Raw genomic sequence first — 19,683 nt, 5'->3', positions numbered from 1 at the left:
GTGGCTAGTCAATCGCAGGAGTGTCGCAAGCCTTTTGTGGGCATGTATTGGTCAGCAACTGCATCTGTGTACGCAGTTACACTGGCCCGGTGGCCTAATTCTGGCTGACATTCTGAGCAGTAGATTGGTGGGATGGCTGATGGGCCATCTTTGTATGCAAGGGGCAGAATAGAGAAGCTACAGGTGGGCATCTATACATCTCCCAGCAGCTGCTGTATTTGAATATTTTTGCAGTATCACTACATAGGCTACAGCAGTTAATGCCGTCTTCAGATGGCGTCAGCACCAGAGGCCAATATACAGAATGCATCGCATTCCGGATGTTGGCAAATTTGCCAGCATTGCATCCCCCATAGAAACTTATGGGGGGTTCGGCTGCCTGCGGGAATGGAGGGATCACAGCAAGTATTGGAGATACCTGCTGCAGTCCCTCCTTCATACATCCGGGGGAAACGTAATATTTATGATTAACCCCCGAAAAAGGGTGTTTTGCAGGGAATAAACCTCAGATATACAATGATAAATGGGCTCATTAATGACACTACTGGTGCTCTGTTCCATCCACGTCCTGTGGGCCATGGTGTTACAGTTTTGGGGGTAGGGCTTGCACAGGGTGGATTATAGCCCTGCTATGGTCCTGTTGAGCAGCATTTTGCTGTTTTCATTAACTTTTTCTCATAAGATGGTTTTCAGATGACTAATGAAAATAATTTAACTCCTAGTACGGAACGGGATGCCGGTGGTCAGAAGACCGACCGCATCATTTTGATGTCTAAAATACCGACAGGTGCTGATAAGTATACTAACCCTCCCCCCGATGGTGCCTAACCAAACCCCCCACCCTTCCTACACACTAAACCTAACCCACCCGGGGGGTGCTTAACCCTTACCCCCCCTTCCTGCACACTAAACCTAACCCTCCCAGGGAGGTGCCTCACCCTAACCTCCCCCCAGTGGTGCCTAACCCACCCTCCCCATAGCCTAACCCTATACCACCCCAGGAGGTCCCTAAAGCTAACCCCCATCCCTGGCCTAAACCTAATGCTAACCTGGATACTTACCTTTTGGATGCCGGTGGTCGGGATGCTGATGTCTGTATCTTGATCCTCTACTAGATGTTGGCATTCTGACGGGCGTTGGGATATCAACGTCCATGATCTAGTCTATCGGCATTCTGAATGCTTCCCTTTGCACATAGCCTGCGTCTTATATGTACTTATCATCAGTGTCCTGGGATACGAAACAAATTACTTGGTGGGTACTATTGTATACGATAGGCAATGCTTTTTCGTATCCCATGGCAACACAAATAAACGGCCAAATATGGTTACATTGCAAGGCTGAAAAGCATAGAGGGAATCCATTGTGATAAATTTACTAGTGGCTGAAGGAGAACAGGTACAAGAAAATAAATTATTAAGCAGAAGGTGGACAACCCCTTCAACATTTATGACATTATGCACATCTAGCATACACAACATTATATAATATATAGACTTTACCTTGTAAGAAAGTGTCAGATAGCTATGAAGAGCATCTAGATTCTCAATAAATTCCATCAGGTTCCCTCCCAATGTTCGTAACATTCGATCATATCCAGACTGCTTACAGAAGGAAAAGAAATAGGCTCCAAACAGCTTGAGAACTTCTTCCTCAGATACATCTAAAAACACAATTACAGAAAAACACCAGCACTGACTGACCTTGTGGGAGATTTATCAATCCGCTAAATTATTCTTTGGGTTTTCAGCATTTTTCGGGCGGTGTGAAAACTGCCAGATTTATTAAAGGGAAAAACAACAGGAAGATGGCTGCAAAGGCGCTATTTGTAACTACATCCCCTACAAACTACAAGCAGTTTCCTATAAATAGCTTGTGGGTTATAGTAAATCACATGCAGTTTGTGTCTTTTCATTTTGTATGCATAATGCAGAAGGATTAAATGCTGCACTTTGTGCCATATCCATCCATATGATGGCAGTTTTATAATATCATAATAAACTGCACTTTGATATATTTCCTACTTCCACTTACTGTACATCTTTATGCTATGTTCTAATTCAGAGGTCGGTTAGTATGATACAGCTCCCTAGAGCTTTTCCCTATCTTCTCTGACAACCTTAATAGACTCTGTTGTATTACCTCATTTTATCAACAAGTTTCAGACTGTGAGCGCAGAGTTTGAACAGTGATGGTCTAACTAATAAGTGACTCGGAATAAAGCACTTACTAAGCATTCTGCAAGCTTCTTTAATCATTCTCAATGTAATAACATCATCATAAACTTCATAAGTCATAAATGTATCCTGAACTTCAGCCAAGCATCTGAAAGGTAAATAGAATTAGCTTTAGTATCTGCCTATTTTACAGCACAGTACTTACAGATAAGATTATGGATGTACTCATGAATTAGTTATTTGATGATTCCATTAATTCATATTAATATATTCTAACATATTATGAGAAATGACAGGCAAAGATGAACATGTGAAAGCAATCAAAAGTCTATGTTTCTACCTCAAATTGTATAATTATAATAACAATAATGCCTGAATGTAATAGCCTGTGATTTTAGGGGCAATTTTGTCAATAAGGTTACTAGAATTAAGTGGCAATTAGTTTTAAGGAAAGAACAACCTGGTTTTGCTTCAAATATAAAACCCAGTGGCGTGGTCTAACAGTCTAACATGGTGGACACTTTATAGGAAATCTTTGTGGCAATCTGCTCTCATCGGCTGAATTAATCTCCAAAGGGCCTCACAAACATCATCCTGAGAGTCTTGATAACCACCCATCTCCATTGGAGTGTTTTTTTGAGAGCCCCACTTGGCGACATCCTCTGGTCCACTGATGAACCTGTCAAATGTGGCTTTCAACTGATCCACCACCTAGTATACTATTTCTTCCATGATCTCCCCCCCATCAGGATGAATTGTGACAGCTGTTTTGAGGTTGCCCTCCACCCACTGTTTGGCCCTGGCAATAAAGGTGTCTTTTCTGTCCATATACACTACCTAAACCAACTGGGTGCTGCAGAGAGATTGGACTTTTATGGCACTCTATCTTCCATGTCATGACCAGGGCTAATCATCAGAGGTTCCTGCACTTCTTTGATCTCCCAGCTACAGCCTCATCTGAAGCTATTGATTCTGGCTAAGAATGCAGTGGAATTCATCATTGGGACACTGCTCTCCAGGTACAGCCTCCACTGTGTATTAGGCCAGTGATGGCCAAACTGGTGCTCAAGGACCTCTAACAGTTTGTTTTCCAGACCACCTGTGGATCTGTAGAATATGTCTGTTTGGAATGAATGCACCACATGTTTTAAAATGTGACGTTACACCTGTGCACCATCTAGGTGGTCTGGAAAATTTGAACGGTTAGAGGCCTCAAGGACAAGATTGACCACCCTTGTTCTAGACAACCACTGTCTCCTGGTGAGGTGTGATTGTGCCTCAGCTGTTTCTGCTCTTGAACCACTGTGGCTTCCCCTGCACCTGCCTTAATCACTGATTTAAAATGAGAAGCCTCTTTCCACCAGACTCAATGTTTTGGGAGAGCCTGCTTCTGTTGGGTGATGCTGCAGACATTCTTTAGCACACCAATTTCATACCATCATTACCTGATCTATCCTGCACACTCAGGGGCCTATTCATCAACACTAATTGGGCCGGTAACGATGCAGAAATGCTAGTTTCAGCATATTTAAGTTACTGGGCCATTCATCATCAAGGGTCCAAATGGACCACCTGATATTCAGCAAACTCCGAAAATGTAATGTTTTCAGAGTATGCTTGCGAGAACAAGTGCCATCTTCAGATGACGCTTGTTCTCGGATCCCTGCTCCTTCCTATGGGAAGGAGTTCTGGGGGTGCGAAGAGGGATCTGAGCGGATCCCTCTGCAGCTGTCCCCACATAATACGGCCCCCGATGATGAATGGGCCCTTCAGTCTCATCCTTTCCTGATGAATGCATTTCCTGGCATAGCAGGTGAGGTGTGTCTGCAGCACTGACAACACAATTGCCTAGTATGCCTGAAATCACACAAATTGATGCAGTATGATGCCAGGCTCTTTGTCATACTTTCTTTCGGCTGACCATTTACTACTCCACAAGTTTGTCAACCATTTCCCAACTCTGTGACTGAAAATGAGTATTGCAATGTCCACTTACTGAACACCTTGATCCTGGAGATGGCCAAGCTCTCACTCATTTTCCATGCCAAGCTTTGAATGGACTGATACCATAGCTCCTAAACTTACTGCCTTATTTAACAGTCTCCTTGAGGGGTCAACCTTTGACACTGGAATCACTCATGCTAACATTGTGGCGATTCCGAATTTAGGACCACATTTATGGTGCTAACTATAGATCTATTTTGCTATTGAACATAGATCTTAAAATATTTAGGAAAGGGGCGTGGGCGGGCTGCAGAGTGGAGAGGATGCACTTCGTTGTGGCTCCTCTAAGTACCATCAAAAATTCATATATATTGAGGCCACAGCTGACCCAGGAGATCTCATTTGTCACTCCTGACTCCCTGATGCACCGCTGAACCCCTATCTGCCTTCTGGGAACGAGCTCCGGCGCTGCTGAGGCCTACCTGACTTCCAGAGGCCTGGGACTCGATTTTGGAGCCCTGCAGGTCGACATCACCGCCTCATCACCGTACGTTGGCACGATCTCCCTGTCACTCCGCTGGGCTCTGCTTGAGGTGGGGAGACTTGAGGTGGAGTGCTGAAGGCCCCTGTGACTGCTGGAGGACACCCGCAGCTGGAGCCGTGAATCGCGGAGGGCCGCCATTTTGGAGGTGGGTCTGGGAGCTCACCTGCACCAGGAGCCAGGCTAGACATAGCGCTGTGTGTCCTGGCCACAGCATCTGTGTTGGCCACAATATCTACACTGGCTTGCCTTCCCCTGCTGGAGGGCCTCTCCTGCAGGACCTGGACCCTGAATGATTCTGCTGGGCCTTTTCTCTGCAGCAGCCCTCCTCCCTTGTGTGCTGGTCACCTTGGGCTGAATATCATTTCCTGTAACCTGGGGGAAAAATCACCTTCTTGGGCTGAAGTTTTATTTAATTCTGAAGATCCCCTATTGCAATTTGGAGAAAAATTCATCATCTGCAGTGAGTACCTATCTCTGACAAAACCCCATAGGGAGCTCCCTTTCTGCTAAATATTTTATTCTCGGGTTGATTCTGGGACTTGTAGTGCCACAGCTTTGTTGCTGCTATCTGAAGATGCTGTAGTTACAAACTTCATCTGCCTCACTGATTGTTTTGATGTAATCTACCAACAAGCATCACCCTCATTCCGGTCACACCGTATCGTTATTTATGATAAATCGGAAGGGTGAGTGCAGTCATCATATGCTGGAAAAGAAAAGAAAATATTGCTGACCTCTGGTGGGCGTTTTTTTTTTTTCAAATGACCGCTGGCTCATGGAGCTTACTTTAGCGTCCAACTGTGAAAAGTGGGGTGGGACAGAGGACGTCTACCACAATACCTTCCGTGAGAGTCCTGGTGAGTGGCGGGACCTACACCTCTCCTACGCACTTCCAGAACACCGGACTCAGAGCCCAATAGAAAGGGCACCTGATATCTACAATATCTGACTATACTCAATTACGTTATATTGCTAGAAGTTAGACAATATTATGGATCGACATGTGGTTAAGACACCAAGAGGTCCCAGGGAACATCAGACAGGAAAGGGCAAGGAAGTTCCTTCGACTGCCTCCCCATCCTCTCCAACTTCCCATACGGCTAGTCCAGGAAATAGCCCTAGGAATTCAGAATTAGATGTTGGGACCAATAATAATATTGCTGGCTCTTTTACAACACACAAGATTACCAATATATTAGCCTCATTATTGGATCATAAATTAGCTCCATTGAAAGACTCTTTAGACACAGCCTTGACACAATTGACGCAACATGACCAACGTATCTCGGAGGTGGAACAGAGGATTTCGGACCTGGAAGATGAGATTGTTGTACTTAAAACTGATCTATCACTCCAGGAAAAAGCAACAGTCTCCATGCAGGATAAGCTGGAAGACCTCGAAAATAGAAATAGGAGGAACAACGTGCGCATACTTGGTCTCCCTGAGCAGGGGCGTATCTTCTTATTGGCCTGGATGGCCCTTGCCAGGGGCACCGGCAGAGGGGGGGTGCTGTTTCAGCCCGACATCACTAGCACATGATCTCCTGTCTCCTCTGCTCTTAGCAGTGTCCCCAAGTCAGCTGCAGCAAAGCAAAGATCCCTGGTCTCCTTCTGTCTACTCTGCTCTTACCAGTGTTCTCCATTGATTGTTGGTATGTATTAGCCTTCTTATATGTCCCTTTATATCAGAAACATTTAAAATTAGGGAGAGTACATTTTTTTAATCCCTAATATATCTCTTCCCCCACAATACCCAACATATACCAATCACCACTCACTAATTCCAATATGTCACCTGTGCAGGAAAAGAGTGCAAGCACCACATCAATCACAAGGCTCTATTTGCAAGGTAATTTGCATATATGCAAATTATCTTGCCCACAATGCATCTTGTTTGTTATTGATGCCCTCTTTTCCTGTGTTGTTGACATATAGAGATTAATAAACAGTGCTTTTCATGTAGTAAGTGTTATAACTGGGAAAAAAATAAATATATATATATATGTGTGTGTGTGTGTGTGTATATATATATATATATATATATATATATATATATAGTCTCCCTATTTCTACAGGCATGTAAATTGAACTACCACCAGTGTAAGTGTAATAAATTTATCTTTACCTGAGTTTGGGGGGACTGGCTATGTTCTTTATAGGTTGTAGCTAAACCCATGTTGGGAATAAGACATGATCCATGTCTTCATTCATATGTGGGATAATATAAAATATTCATGTGAGTTATCCCTGTAAGTTAATGGTGGAGTATAGGTATCAGTTGTTAAGAAGCGTAATGCAATATAGATAGCCCAATTTGAATATATATAAATGATGTTACCCATAATGCATTTTGTTTGTTTTTGATTCAATGTCTTTAAGCTTTTCCTGTGTTTGTTTGCATAAATAAATTTATATATAGTGATTTGCAATAGAGTAAGTTCTATAAAAGATATATATATTATAAAGAGAAATAAAAATTATACTCTCCCTATTTCTTCACGTGTGTGAATTAAACTACCCCCAGTGTGTTTTTTGTTTTTTTTAGTAGAAGCAGTCATTGGAGGGGGGCACCAGTCCGTTAGTTTGCCAGGGGCGCTCGGATCAAAAATGCTAAATTGATGGCGCTTGTTTCTGAATGGTTGCCTCGTGAATTAAAAAGTGTTCCAGATACAAGAATACTGCTGGTGGAACACGTCCATCGCATCGGCCCAGACAGACAAAATACCAGAAATAGACCACGACCTGTCATTATGAGAGTGTTGAATTAGGCTGACAAAGCTCGACTAATGGAAGCATACAGAAAACAAACAGATCTAAGATATCAGGGAGCTAAAATACCCCTGTTCCAGGACTTTTCCTATATGGTTGCGACAAAAAGAAAACATTTATTTTTTTTTTCTCTCTAAACGGTTCTTATTTTATTGTTACAGTAGGCGATTATTTCAATCACAATATTGGGTTTTTAAAAATTTACAAATAGGTTATATAATGCTTATATGGATATGCACGGAGATATATTTTCCCATCTTTTTCTCTATGACATGGTGCTCTAGGGTATATATTTTCTTACTCCGATGCCTGCTCGCTGGGACAGGTGGGAGTCGTATTGCTATTACAAATATTTACTATTCAGAGCCTAGGGTAGGAATAGGTTGATCTGGTTACACAACCCTCTAACTCCACAAGGGTAAAGTCAGTACTTAAATTTGTTTCATGGAACGTAGAGGGGTTGAACACCCCTATCAAGAGACGTAAGGTCCTTAAACATTTAAAAAGTATAAAACTAGATGTGGCATTTTTGCAAGAATCTCATTGGAATTCTAAAGATTCCAATACGCTGAGAGATACTTGGATAGGTGATTACAGAGCCGCCTCATTCACATCTAAACGTAGAGGAGTTTTGATTCTTTTTCGTAAAAATATCCCATGTAATATTAGAGACACATTGTTAGATCCTGATGGCAGATTTATCTTTATAAAGATATCACTACATGACTCGGTTTATACCTTGGCCACTGTTTATGCCCCTACTAGCCCAAATGAGATATTTTTCACAAATTTATATACTAGATTGCAGGGCTGGATGGAAGGGGAATTAATTATGGGAGGTGACTTCAATTGTGTAATATCCCAGGGTTTAGATACGTCCAATATACCAGGTAGAGACAGAGAGACTCTAGTGTCCCCTATACAGTTGTTAATAGACTCATTACAACTATGTGACCAATGGAGATGTCAGAATCCTGTAGCTCGTTAATATACATCCACACCACACCTTTTCACGAATTGATTTTTGGCTATTATCTCGTTCTTTGTATCAAAAGATAGAGTCCTCAGGGATAACACCCATAGCAGTTTCAGATCATGCTCCGATATGGTTTACTCTTTCATTACAATCCCCTATTATTACTTCATATAATTGGAGATTTCCTGTATATTTAAGTAAATCAAATGACTTCAATACCCATTTGAAGAGAGCATTTTGTAATTATGCAACTGATAATATTGAACATTTGGATGATGTTAACTTATTTTGGGCTGCCTCAAAACCGGTACTTCGAGGACAAATTATGGAGCATGTGGCCAGGAAACGTAAGCTGCTAACTTCTAAATTGAGTGCATCTACTAAGCATTTAACAAAAACATATGACTAACTCATTTTGAATGAGACACCTGAAAATAGACAGAGATATGTAGAAGCTAAAAATGAATATGATCTTTTGTGTGAAGAACAAGCCCAATATTCACATAATATTCAGCGTAACAAATTCCTTCGAGGATGTAATAAATCGCGTAGATTATTGGCTAATTTAGTCAAAACTCACAATACATCTTCACATATTCTTCAATTACAGAATAATTTAGGTATTTGTGTTAATAGTTCATCTGATATTTCTGAACAGTTTCAGCAATATTATAAACAACTATACAAGGCGCCCCCTGAATAGCCTGCATTAGCTATGAGATTTTTGAAGGAGGCAGGTTTACCAATATTGACAGAGGAGGAAAGAGAATCTTTAGTAGAACCGGTAACGGAGTTGGAACTGTTACCATTAATTAAGGCATTATCTAAAGGCAAGACTCCAGGACCTGACGGTTTCGGAGCGGAATATTATCAGATTCTTTCCACTCAAGTAATGCCACATTTGTTGTCCTTGTTTAATGCTATTATTGGAGGGAAAGCTCCGCCAACTGGTTTTAATGAGGCCAGAATTATAGTATTGCCAAAACCTGGAAAGGACCCCACATTACTGAACGTCCTATAGACCCATTTCGTTACTGAACCAAGATCTAAAATTATTCACCAAATTATTGGCTCAACGACTTCAAAACATTCTTCCTAGAATACTCCATCCAGCACAAAACGGATTTGTTAAGGGTCGTACATTTGTACATAATATACGCCTGTTGATAGCAGCTTTGACGCGTTCTAAACAAATAAATATTAGAGAGGCAATAATAGTTAGTTGCGATGCCGATAAGGCATTCGATCACGTTTCCTGGTCACATATATCACGTATCTTACATCTCCAACACTTTGGCGATGGATTTATTAATATTTTTAGGTTACTTTACACACGCCCCACTGCCTTTCTGACAATTAATGGATTAAATTCGTCTTCGTTTTATTTATCAAGAGGCACACGCCAGGGATGCCCCTTATCCCCATTGCTTTTTGATCTGGCTCTGGACCCTTTAGTACGCACATTTATTAAAAATGATTTATGGAAAGGAATTTTACTGGGGAATTGTACGATTAAGGTTTCAGCGTTTGCAGACGACCTTCTTTTATACTTTAGTGAACCAAAGAGGGCCTTCCCCTCTTTAATTAAAATATTACAAGATTTCCACGATATCTCAGGTTTTTTGGTGAAATTTTAGTAAGATTGACGCTTTAGCACTATATGATGATGCCAGACTAGGATGGGGGGATCAGTTTCCCTTTCGCTGGGCTCAAGGTCATTTAACATATTTAGGGCTAAGGTTTCCAAATAAGTTAGAAAATGTATACACAGCTAATATCACATTTGCTATTCAACAGATGTTACAAGATTTTGAAAAATGGAAACACCTGCCTTTATCTTTTCTGGGCAGATGCCAGTTATATAAAATGACCTCCTTCCCCAGATTATTATACCCACTCCAGATGCTTCCTTTTCTTCTAACAAAAAATGATGTTGAAATAATTAATGGAGCTTTAGCTAAATTTATTTGGGCTGGCAAACGCCCCAGAATTTCGTTATTAAAGTTACAACAGCCACTATCACTCGGAGGGGTGAATCTGCCCTGTGCACAAGATTATGCTATAGCAGCCAATTATAGATATGTTCTAGACTGGATAGGGAATAGCAGTCATTTTGTGTATAAGGAATTGGACCAAGCTTTTAGCCTTGAGTGTAATTTGGTCAGTTTATTACATACCCCGCCCTTACATATTACTTCAGATATTAAACGCAACCCTCTTTTGAATACCCCTTGCTCCGCTTGGCGACTATTAAGTAAACGACTTAATCTCTCACACACGGGATCTTTGTTTAAACCAATTTTCACTGGTATTAATTTACAAGATGATATATCTGCAAAAGTTTTTAGGGACTGGAATCTACAGGGACTTAGTTTGGTCTATCAATTTTTAGATGAAGACTGCTCTACAGTATTGTCTTTATCTACACTTAAACAGCGCTATCCCAATATTAATTTTCCAATGTTTGCATATTTCCAAGTAAGAAGTTATATTCTAAAAACATTGTCGTAGCTTGGTCAATTGGATAAAGTTAATGTTTTAGATGCTGTGGTGAGGAGTGAGAGGGGAAAAACATGGTCTACATCAATGCTTTATGATTATGTACGAAGGCGGTTGGACCTTGCTAAAGTTAATACAGGTCTGGCCAAATGGAAAGATACATTTCCAGATTTGACGCTTCAATATGTTATTACGTCCTGTACTACATTAAACAAACAATTAGTTTCTTCTTCATATGCTGAGATGCATTACAAAATATTGCACAGATTGTATTATACACCAAAACTTAGACATTTAACAGGAACATCAGATAATTCTAACTGTTTTAAATGTTCGGCACCTAATGCTGACATAGGGCCCGATTCAGAGCCGGACGCAAATAGCGCTCGCTTGTCCAGAAAATAGGGGTGGCTATTCAAATGAACCGTTCGCTCTTTGCGGTCTGTTCACGCCTCTAGGTCTGAACGAGCGAACAAAACTTGCGGTCGTTTTTTGGAAAACTACGCCCCCTGGCCGCTCGCATCCTACGTCATGTCCGCTATTTATTAGATTAATCGAGTACATATGAACTGCTCGCTATTCTTGTGGCTGGTTTTTGCTACCACAATTTTGCGAGCAGTTCTGACTATAAAATAACCCAGTGAAGTGGTCAATGACGCTGCTGTTTTAATTATGCACACCCATAAAACGCCCATTTTGACCTTTAAGCACGCCTGCGTTCGGATCTCCACTCCCCGTTTTCAAGCACCTTCCCCTGTTACCACCCACATACGCCTCAATCTGTCACTCAAATTTTCAGGCATTCGCTATTTTGCGAGCACATGAATTTCGACCGCACTGACTGGTTCGCGCATGCATATAACGATCCGTACGCATGCACAGTTGGGCAAACATCGCTCGGAGCGAACGAGCGGCCGCTTACGAGCGGCTCTGAATCAGGCCCATAGTGCACTGTTTGTGGTCCTGTGAGATTGTTCAGGTATTTTGGAGAGAAGTACAGTCTTATATAAATAATATATTAAATATCCCTTTTGAGATATCGATGGCTTGGGTGCTATGGGACCATTATTGTACCGCAACTCAACCGAAAATATCAAAGGGAAAACGCTTACTATTAGCTAGAGTTGCGAGAACAGCTAAAAAAAACTATCCTGTCACAATGGATCGATTCTAATTGTATTCCCTTACAGCTTATGTTACCAAGATTAATGTATCTTTATCAGATGGACTGGGTAGAAAGCTCACTTGATATCGAAAATAGTGCAAACATTTTTTTTGAGATATGGCTCCCCTATATCAACAATTTCTCCCCATCTACCAGAGAAAATATACGTAAAGTGGTAATTTTGACTACATGGTATAATACAGAGATACTGGAAAATGGCCATCCACCATTCTGAGGGCAAACTATAGTGTTTCTAGCTTGATATGAGATGCGGGAGTGTTTTTTTTTTGCATGACGCAATCAATATATGGTTCATGCTTTGTTATATATACTATTATTCTAAGATGCTGACTATTAGGTGGAAATTCTGTTTGTATTATATGACATATATTTCAATTCTTTCTATATTATTATGTCATAGAAATGTTATAATTACAAGTTATATTGAGAAATGTAATCTCTGTCTAAACTGTATAATAACAATAAAAATATTATTAAAAAATATATATTTGGGAAAATCCTAGCAAACTGATTAAAAGTCCTTCTACCATCTTCAATTCAGCCTGATCAAGTCGGATTTGTTCCAAGTCATCAGGCCCCTGATAATGGCAGATGAACAATTGACTCGGTACATACCATAAATAAATATAAGGCTCCATCTCTTGTGTCAGCCCTACATGCAGGGAAGGCTTTTGACCGGTACTCTAGAACCTTCATGTTTTGTACCTTATCTCCGATAGGTTTTCCAGGAGAATTCCTTGCGGGCATATTGGCACTCAGTCTTGGCTTAATGGAGTGGTCTCTTCTGTGTTTGGCATAACCAATGGCACAAGACAAGGTTACCTTTTCTCTCCTCATCAAACCCCTAGCGTTGAGTGTTCGCTCCAACCCTGGCATTCAGTACTTAAAATGGGCAAACATATGACCAAAATTTCTTCATTGCTGACTATATTCTCCTCATGCTCACTTCTCCACAAACCTCCCTTTCTACTACATTTTTGGGAACTGAGCATTACAGTAGATAATCTGGCTACAAAATCATTTCCCACAAAAACTAAGTCTTAGATTTTTATATTCCTCCCAATATGAAATCAACCCTACAATCTCAATTTCTGTTTAAAAGGCACATGCAACAGCTAAAATATACTGTCATAAATATTACAAAACGGTATCATCAGCTTTATCGGGCTAATCCCCACCTTTTGTCACAAATAAAACAGATTTATTGTCCTGGAAAATACTATTAATTTTTTGGAATTGGGCAGATAAATACCATTACAATGAACATCCTTCCAAGACTCTTTTACCTTTTTCAAGCACTCGAAGTGTAGATTCCTTTCCCCCAGGATTTTAAATGTATTCAAGACATTATAAAATTTCAACCTTTTTTTGGTTCAACGAAAGCCTCAAGATAGTAGCGTAGACACAGTATGATTAAAATGAATGATAACGATATCGATCATATCATTATCGTACTGTACATATCGAGCATTTTTCAGTGCCCAACAACCTGCGATGCACAGGCCAACCTGGTCGATATCGACCAGGTTACTATAGGGACCCGTGATCGTTGATTGCGGATCACTATAGTTGTTGGTGAGTTGGTGTTGTGCTGGATGATCGATATCGATCATCCAGCACACCCAGGAGATCGAACAATGATATCGTTGTCGATCATCCCGTCTGTATGCACCATGTCAAAGTCGAATCGATCGTCCAGCACACCTGGGAGATCGAACAACGATATCGTTGTTGATCGTCCCGTCTGTATGCACCATTACAAAGACCTTCTAGTAGTGATGTTGTAAGATTTGCCAACATCAAAAGATATTAACAAGCAGTGCAGCTTGTCCATTGTGTCCAATGGAATGTAGCATCTTTCACTACAGAATGAGCCTGTATTGAAGCTGTACCCACTTACCTTCCCTCTCTTCTGTATTATGATTGCCTCACTCTCACTGACCTATTGCTGTAAAATCTGACCCAGCAATAGCCCTTTCCTTATCAATTTGGGATCGAACCAACAAAGATTTTGGTCTTGCTCCAGACCCTTCTCGGTTAATCGCCATTTTTGGTAAACCTACTTTTATCCTGGGTGTTGACCTGTTATTGCCCACAGTTTGTCTACATGATGGTATCGGATTCCCCAATCAGCCCACCAGATCATCCAAACTTTCCTCCATTTGCCAATCTATCTGAATCACTGAACCTCTCACAAAAAAAAAGATTTATACATTTTTACAGTTCAGAAACTTTTATTTCCTTTAAAAATCCCGACTGTGAGACCTTTCACTGCATTTGAGTCCCTTTATAAAAGACAACCGTCGCTTGTGTATTTGTCTCCACCCCTGTATTCTGAGCCTTCGGTCCTTGATTCATTGGTGAATAACACTCATGAGCTGGCACTGGAGGAGACAGATACTGGTGAGAATATTGATAGAGATGAGTGGTTGGAGATCTGGGAACACACTGTTTCCAGCTCCATGTGTGTTAATATATATAATGCTTAAAAGCTTCTATATTTTTAGTATTATGTCCAGTTTAGGCAAGGTAATACATGACAGCAACAGTTAACAATTCAGCCAATTCATTTGTTAAGAGATGGGACCCTTGTACCTTCTGCCATGGGCTCCAATTCCCCTCCCCCCCCCACATCCTTCTTTTCCCCTGTTTTTCCCCTACTCCCCAGTTTCCTCCTTTCTCCTTATTACAATAAAAGTCCGTAAAGCAGTTGAGAAGCTGACAGACAAAATCCCGACTGCCGGCTTCCCGACTGTCTAATCCTGGCATGGTACAAATGACAGGCGTCGAAATCCCGACGCCTGTCATTAGACCTACGTCGGGAGCCCGACACCAGGCATACTGATTGTAGGTAACCCGGGCACGCACAGCCACGGGGGGGTTAAGGTTAGGCACTTGGGGGGGAGGGTTAGGCACTTGGGGGGGAGGGTTAGGGTTAAGTACTTGGGAGGGGGGGTTAGGGTTAGGTACTTGGGGGGGTGGTTAGGGTTAAGCGGTAAATCATACTGATTACAAAAGTCCTTGGTCTCCAACTGTTCCAACTACTTTACATTTGTCTCACCAATGTCTTATTATTTTTGTGCTGTTTAATTATAATATCCATATTTTGTAAACAAGTTTGTGCTTATTATTGTGTGTACTTGTCTGACCCTGGCTACAAATAACATTTATAAAACCCCTCCAAAAAAACCAACTAATTCCCACTTTAAATCTAGCGTCTAAATTACTAAAATCACGACAGTGCCCGCAAATTGCAGACTATTACACTTGGGCCTATATATTTTCATAGTACTCACCGCTAAAATAAAACAGTAAGCCAATAATGTAAATTATAATTATACTCAATACCATAGCCCAAGTAAGATGATTTAATTGTTCAGCAGTTCTGGTGACCAGCCCAGAGTGCAAACAACCTGATAAATCATCTAGGCAACTCCAAGGAACCCAGGTGCTTGAGAACACACTACCCTCTCCTAGTGTTTTGAAAAATGATCACAAAGGACAAAATGTTAATGTTAATGTAGAATTTATCATTCATTAATTGGTTAAGAGAGAATTCGACATGGCAATATGTGTATAATGACATATATCCCATGTGCAGGAGCAAAACAATAATTTCACTGTTGTTGCATATGGGATAATGAAAATTACTGATGGTTTCATGTTTCTAAACAGGGATTTTTTTTACTGCATACTTCCCTTGCCTTGCACCTGTGTCCTTCTTAAAGACATAAGTCTGTGTGTGTATATATATATATATATATATATATATATATATATTTATAATTTTACTTGTGTATATTACAAAAAAACCTAATAAATTAATAAAATTAAAATATGCTCTTTCCATAAGTTTTACTGTATACTTATCAATAATAATCAATCCATTGTGTTGTGGAAGTCTACATGAAGAACAACTGCCAAAAGAGGACACAATTGTTTTAAAATTGGATTAAACTAGGAAATCATTAAATTATAATTTGCTGATTTTAATTGATAATATCATTCAGACATAATCACAATATTTTTTCCTAGTCACTGTGATGAGTTTATTAGTGTTAAATAGTTTAACGAGGAAGAGAATGTCAGGGACAGAGTGGGAGAAAGTCAGAGATCATTTTAAAACTGAATTCATGATATTTTTAGATGTGGCGTTCCTGGCCCAATTATTTTAGATAAAAATACTACTGTAATGTAATTGCAGTGGATACACATCCCCCCTGCTTATTTCACTGGTTTTAGATAACCTCCAGGTGAGTTTAATTTGCAGACTTTGAATAGTAATATATATAAAAAGATGTTGGTTTGATGAATTAGAGTTCGTACCTTCACTGTGTAAGTGGTGATATATATATATATATATATATAGATACAGTATATAGATATATATTTATAACCTAGAGATGTATGCAGTTAACACCTATTTTATCATTGTATCACATAGGAGATTAGCTGTGGCTTTTTTACTGTCTAGAAATTGAGATTATTATAGAGATTTCCAAATATATGCTGTAAAATACCCCAGACAAGTATTAACTATAAACTACAGACCGTTTATTCTGAAGTTGCTATCACTGGTAACATTTTCCCCAAGCCAAATATTAATGCAAACTTGATTACATGCAATTGCAATAGCACTTACTTTAGTTTCAGCCAGGTGTCATCCCCAAATTTTTCTATTACTAATGATTTTAAACAGGTATTGATAAATCCATACTAGAAAAACAAAATCACTTAAATTATTTACTGATGATGACTCTGCACTAAATATTTCAATCATAATTCATATTGTAAGAATTTTTGTTAAGATTGAAAAATAGTTTAATTTTATAATTTGATTTATAATATGTAATTTTACTAATTTAATTTTGCAATCAATATAAAGAATATTAAAAACAATAATGACATTTGTAATAATACTAATAATAATATTAATTTCAGTTTTAAAGATTAATAAATCAATAGAAAAAAATAAAAATAAAATATGCATATTATTGTCTGTACAGTAACCTGAAAATAAAGACTTTCCTACCATGGTCCTGCAGATAATGATCGTGTGACTGTGCCAGGCAACTCGTTACTGGACTAGTAATATCCTTCTATGTCACACTGTGTACTAGAATTTTCCAAGAAAACAGATTATATAGACGAACTGTACATCTAGGCACACCTGTTGTGGGAGGGAGGACGTGACATGCCAATCATGAAACGTTCTAAATTATTTGGAAACTCATGGTTGTGTGACACTTTAGAGAATAAGATGGTGAGTTTTTATAATGAACATTTTGGTGATGACTCATTTTAGTCAGATGCATCTGCAGCCACTTTCCTGGACGGTCACGGCAGCCTGCTTACTAGCTCTGGCTAATGCGAGAATCCACCCATGCATGCAGAAAATCCATGCGTATGCATGCGGAAGTGTATCTTGCCCCCTGTTTTTCTGTCCGCAGCCATCATCATTAGTACATACCCCCATGCCCATGCTCAGTGCAAAATATCCGTCTGATACAGGTGTCCCATCTACGGCTGCACGCTACGATTGAGCATGAAAGACGCCCCACGCTACCACGACGCTCCTACTAGATCTGTGTGCACGCAAGGTAGCCACGCAGTCACCACTCAGAAATGCCCATTTCACAGATAGTGTGGGCAATAAGGACGCATCAATCCGTATGCACTAACAATCTCTGTCCATGTGCTTAATTCTGATGCGCAATTTACTTCCATGACGCAGGCGCCATATGCTGAAATCCACGATATCCGTGCGTATTTCCACTTGCATCCAATTCAGAATCAGCCCCCTTTATGCATCCTTCATATTGTATCTTGTCTGCAGAATAATGCAATGGAGAGGCTTCATATAAAACATATACTTATCTAGGTCTGTGTAGGGATGTGTGAGTGCGAATGTGGCCAAAGCAATAGCCAACATTTAGAATAATAAATAGGATGGTACAATATAAAATTTACTTCTACAAATGCTTTTAGGTGCACATTTGCACAACGCTACTGCAAATAGGACATGTGTGGCGAGTCCCTGCTATCTGCTGTATATTTAGGAATGGAAATCGGAAAATGATCCCTTAAATCCCATTTTGTATGTAAAATTATACAAGAAAATTGTGATACTGTAGTTAGGTTCTTGCACATTAAAGAAAATCAGAGGTGAAGCCAGAGACAGCCAGTAATGATCACAATACTCACAATAGGAAAAGTGCTCAGCACACTGAGGGCGGGCTGTACTAAAGTGAAAATACCATTTTCGGGGGTTTGACAGCATTTCCCATATATACTAAGCACCGGAATGTGATGCATCTTCAGGTGGCATTACCAATAGAAGCCTATGGGCTTCTTTACGGGACGCCCCCGAGAGTGATCCAATGGGATCCCGCCCATCTCTCCCCTCAGCGCGAGCGTTCTTCTGGGCATACGCAGAAGGATGCCAGAGGGACTGGGTGTTATCCAAGACTATGTCAAAGGATAGCTCTTATAGGGAGAGCTGTCCTTTGCAATTTAAATCGCAGTAATCAACCTCTGTATGTATCCGGTAGTCAACCTCTGTATGTATCTGGTAAGAAGTGGGATGTACCGTATCGTGGATGCGATGCTTAGTACATCCCGCCCTGAGAAATAAGGGCCTGCACTCAAGTCTGTTTTGTGGATGATATTTAGCAACTACCCATTGACTTGTGTCAAGTGATTGCAGTTACAAGTGATTCCTATGTACAGTGTATCAGTCGCATCTCACCTGCAGCTGAATGGGCATCACTGGATGATAACTGGGCATTTGCATATAGGCTAAGTTTGCTGAGGGTGTGCCAAGCGTGTGTTGCTGTAATTCCTGGAATATGCCAATTTATGTGTACAAAGATATCTAGTTGCCCCTCTGCGACTTTATGCAAATAGTGCTATAAAGTCTTTCCCTGGTGCACATCCGTGCAAGTGACTGTGCATGGACTGAGATACCCACTGTCAGTGCCCATACACACTGTAATACTGCCTGGTGGATCTTTAGACGCCCTCACGCCACCTTCTGCCACACCATGGAAGCTTGCCCCAACCCTACGGCAGGTGCAGAGTTTCCATCTGAGTACAATGGCCTCCTATGTGAACAATTGAGCGCCTGTGTATGAAAACACTTCAGTCACACGCCCATAGCATGCCCATAACACGCCCATAACACACCCATAATATGGACCATCTCCGAGCATCGGTTTAGCCACCTCCCAGGAACATTTGGAAATAGAGTTCCTAGGTATTGGCGTTCTTTTTGTTCTTATGTTCACCTCAAAGAAATCCAAACAAGAAAATAATCATAGTGTAACACCGTTTGGGTATATACTGATCCACTATAAGTGAAGGAACTTTGATTGATCAGAAGAATGTGTTCTTAGGAAAGCCAAACCCAGTTATACATTAGACACACACCTTTAAACCCCCCACAGGTATTAAAGTTACCATATGATTTTCCTCACAGAAAGAGGAACTCTATTTTGGAATGTTTTGCTATAGAGGACGGTGATATCTTTTATTATTCCAGTTTGTGAGCGCTGTAAATCACTGTATTATATTGTTTTGTCTTTGTACC

The 19,683-nt window shown here is 40.4% G+C and overlaps 1 protein-coding gene across 1 annotated transcript in view; it reads right to left on the bottom strand.

The window, feature by feature from the left end:
• The window catches only part of LOC148527280 (putative guanylate cyclase soluble subunit beta-2), a 44,008-nt gene extending 26,817 nt beyond the window's left edge, over positions 1-17,191 (bottom strand). The window contains exons 1-4 of the mRNA XM_088469238.1: positions 17,128-17,191; positions 16,738-16,811; positions 2,231-2,325; positions 1,503-1,663 (exon numbers count right to left, since the gene is read on the bottom strand). Of these exons, the coding sequence (XP_088325364.1) occupies positions 1,503-1,663; positions 2,231-2,325; positions 16,738-16,811; positions 17,128-17,130 (333 nt within the window). The 5' untranslated portion in view covers positions 17,131-17,191. The remainder of the gene's footprint in view (positions 1-1,502; positions 1,664-2,230; positions 2,326-16,737; positions 16,812-17,127) is intronic.
• Positions 17,192-19,683: the final 2,492 nt, after the last annotated feature.

This window comes from Taudactylus pleione, unplaced genomic scaffold (assembly GCF_031769625.1).
Source record: "Taudactylus pleione unplaced genomic scaffold, aTauple2 ptg000089l, whole genome shotgun sequence".
NCBI classification, from domain to species: Eukaryota; Metazoa; Chordata; class Amphibia; order Anura; family Myobatrachidae; genus Taudactylus; species Taudactylus pleione.
This window is presented reverse-complemented; position numbering and strand designations above follow the sequence as displayed.